At 37.0% G+C, this 2,970-nt stretch overlaps 1 protein-coding gene across 1 annotated transcript in view; it reads right to left on the bottom strand.

Moving 5' to 3' along the window:
* Kmo (kynurenine 3-monooxygenase) overlaps positions 1 to 2,970 on the bottom strand; it is a 35,081-nt gene that overhangs the window by 23,249 nt on the left and 8,862 nt on the right. Inside the window, 2 exon segments of the mRNA XM_004626920.3 lie at positions 1,791 to 1,888; positions 2,173 to 2,242. Of these exon segments, the coding sequence (XP_004626977.2) occupies positions 1,791 to 1,888; positions 2,173 to 2,242 (168 nt within the window).

Below are 2,970 nucleotides of genomic sequence, written 5' to 3'. Positions count from 1 at the left end.
TGGCTCAGCGCACCCTGGGGGCGGGGCTGGCATGGCATGTGGTGCTGGGGATCAAACCGCGGTACCTGTGTGTTTGCCTAAGCAGGTGCTTTAGGCCACTGAGCTATCTCAGCTGCCCTTATACTGCACATTTTTGAGGCTGCTGTGAAACTGGTTTATGACTGTTGTATGTAGCCTTGTAAACTCAGAGAACTAACTGTGCTTTTTTTGTTTTTAACCTATTGTTTTCAGAGTATTTATTTTAAATTAAAATTTGTAACACCACTGAATAAATAAATAAAAATAAATGTGATTTGCAAGTATTTTCCAAAATTTTTCTAAAAACTGTAAACGACCCTCTAAGATTAATATGGTGAAAACTCATTCAATGAAAACACTTGTTTCTGACACTCTTAGCTTTTTCTAATCTTCGATCATGAAACTGATTTAATGTTTATCTAACCTAAACCAGTTATATAAGTCAGAGAAAATGATTTATTGTTAGAGAGGATAAGTGATTTTTCTCTGATTGACACTATGAGGTGTAAAACTGAGTGCACCTAAAATTCAGTAAAAAGTTCTTTTCTTAAATAAAATTGCATCTGTTTGGAGAATAGCAAGAATGTATGTAGTGCTCACATTTATTCATCTTATCAGTTCAAGGACACAATGCTGAACTGAAGATGTAAAGTGCCCACAAAGCCTTAAGTTTGATCGCCACAAAAAATCATGGTTTTTTTAGTGAATATAATATCAAGAAAATTATACTAGTTTTATTTATATCTCCAAGTTACATGATAGACCCATAACATAAAGCTCATATGAAGAAACTGTACCATAGACACACAATCTCTTTTCCACACCTGAGGAGCTTGATGGTTTCAAAATTCAGAATTTTTCAATTTTTAGGCAGAAAGTATAGTGCATGAATGGTAACTATCACATACCACCAGAAGGCCTGGGGAACCCACTCCTAATGAAAAACAGTATTTCAGAAGCAAAATACACTTTCATTTTCAATTGAAATTTTGAAAAAATAGACCATAAAGATATCATATGTCAGTTCAAATTTTGGTGCCAAATCTTTCCACTTTTAGAGGATTTTTGGAGTAGAGTTGTGAATTGGACATTACTGCCTCGTGTAAGAAAAAGTAGTAAGTATGTCACCTTTTCTCATTTCGCATGACTCCTGCTAGGAGTGGCTGAAGCTAGAAATTGGGCATATGTGTGAGGGCAGGACAAGGCCACAGTGTCGACAGCAGTCAAGCTACCTCTGTCTTGAGAAAAGCATCTTGCCTGGTCAATTTTTGTCATTAGTTGCTAGGCAACCTTGTGTCTCATGATACTAACTTTGCAAAGATATAAATACATGTGCCTACTGTTGTTGTTCTGGTCCTTTGCCCATCAGGCAGGGGCCTCTACCTGACCTCATCTACTGTCTCTTGTCTTTATTTTCTAAATCCTCTTGCTGTTTCCTCCTGGGAACCTCCAAGAGACCAACGAGTCCCTGCAGACCTCCTGTTTCCACAGGCAGAAGTCGGCCATTCCAGTAGAGCTCAGAGTTTAGAAGTGACCACTAAGGGGGGTTGTAGTCCCCCAGGTTTGTGACCTCAAGTCTTCCTGGTTCAGTAGTCAAATGTGCATCCTTCTGTCAAATTTCGAATTTTGAAAGACTGTGTGGAATTATTTTTTTGTGTGTACAGAGGTTCTTGTTATTAAATGGTACTTTAAACCAAGATAAAATCTACACCACAAAATTATTAAAGCCATCAAATATTATTTTCTATAAAAGAAAGACATTAAGAAGGTACCTGGTCCTCCAGGCCAATGGCTTTTAAAGCTTGTCGTCCTCTATAAGAAAGGGCCAAGTTAATGCTTCTTCCGTGTGAAGATTTCGCCACTCGGATATCTAAGATATTGGAAGCAGACCTCGTGTTAGACACAAGTTCTTATATTCTAGAACAGATTGAGCATATTACTGTATCTGAACAATTGTTGTATCAGAACTATAGTAAGAGACTTTTGAATTCCTCTACAGAAAACACTAATAGTAAATTAGCATTAACTGAATATTTTGAGCGCTGAGGTTTTCAAAGAAATCACTTTTCACTTATTAAAATATTTTATTCAGAAAATCTGAGAAAGACGTCAAAAACTCATAATCACATTTCACAATATTTGTCACGGACTTACCTTCCCTGGCTTCATATACATCAACTTGGAAATTCCTCTTTGCAAGGAAGCATGCGTTTAATGCTCCGACCTAGGAAGCAGAACAATTTCTTTTCATGTGCTCGTCTGACACATAGAGGAATTCATGACAAAATTACATACTGTCTGTGGTTGTATGTTACTAGTATCTTTTATGACGCTGATTTAGTCACTGCTGGAAAGTACCCATGACACAAATAGTAAGCTTAAGTTAAGGTTAAATGGTATAATTTTAGAAGTGGTTTTGGTTTATCTGGTTTTTTGGCCCCTCACCCCTTATGCTATAGATTGAATGCAGGAGGATTCTGCCTCTGAGCCTCATCAAGGGCCCTTTCAGAATTTTGTTCTGAGGCACTATCTCACTAAATTATTCAGTGTGGCCTCAAACGTGTGTGTTCCTCTTCCCTCAAATTGCCCAGTAGCTGGGGATTGCGGGGATGTGTCACTGCTCCCAGATTTTTCTTTTTTCATTTTTTTTAATAGTGAGGTAGATCTCTTTTGCAGAAAGAACATAAAACATACATATAGTTTATAGAATAATAAGAAAGTAAACCTTTATAAAGTTATAAATCTGACAATCACTATTCAGGTCAAAAGGTTAAACCTTGCTGGTTCATTCAAACGCTCCTACTTCCATCCAATTACAGAGCCTACTCCTCCCCTCATTACTGACTTTGTGATGATGTATCATTGCTTAGTCATAATTTTGCCACTTAGGTACATATCTCTAAGCACTATAGTTCAAATTTGGCCATTTTTGAATATATATATTTGAATATA

The sequence above is a fragment of the Octodon degus genome, unplaced genomic scaffold (assembly GCF_000260255.1).
Source record: "Octodon degus isolate 3935 unplaced genomic scaffold, OctDeg1.0 scaffold00017, whole genome shotgun sequence".
Lineage (NCBI taxonomy): Eukaryota > Metazoa > Chordata > Mammalia > Rodentia > Octodontidae > Octodon > Octodon degus.
This window is presented reverse-complemented; position numbering and strand designations above follow the sequence as displayed.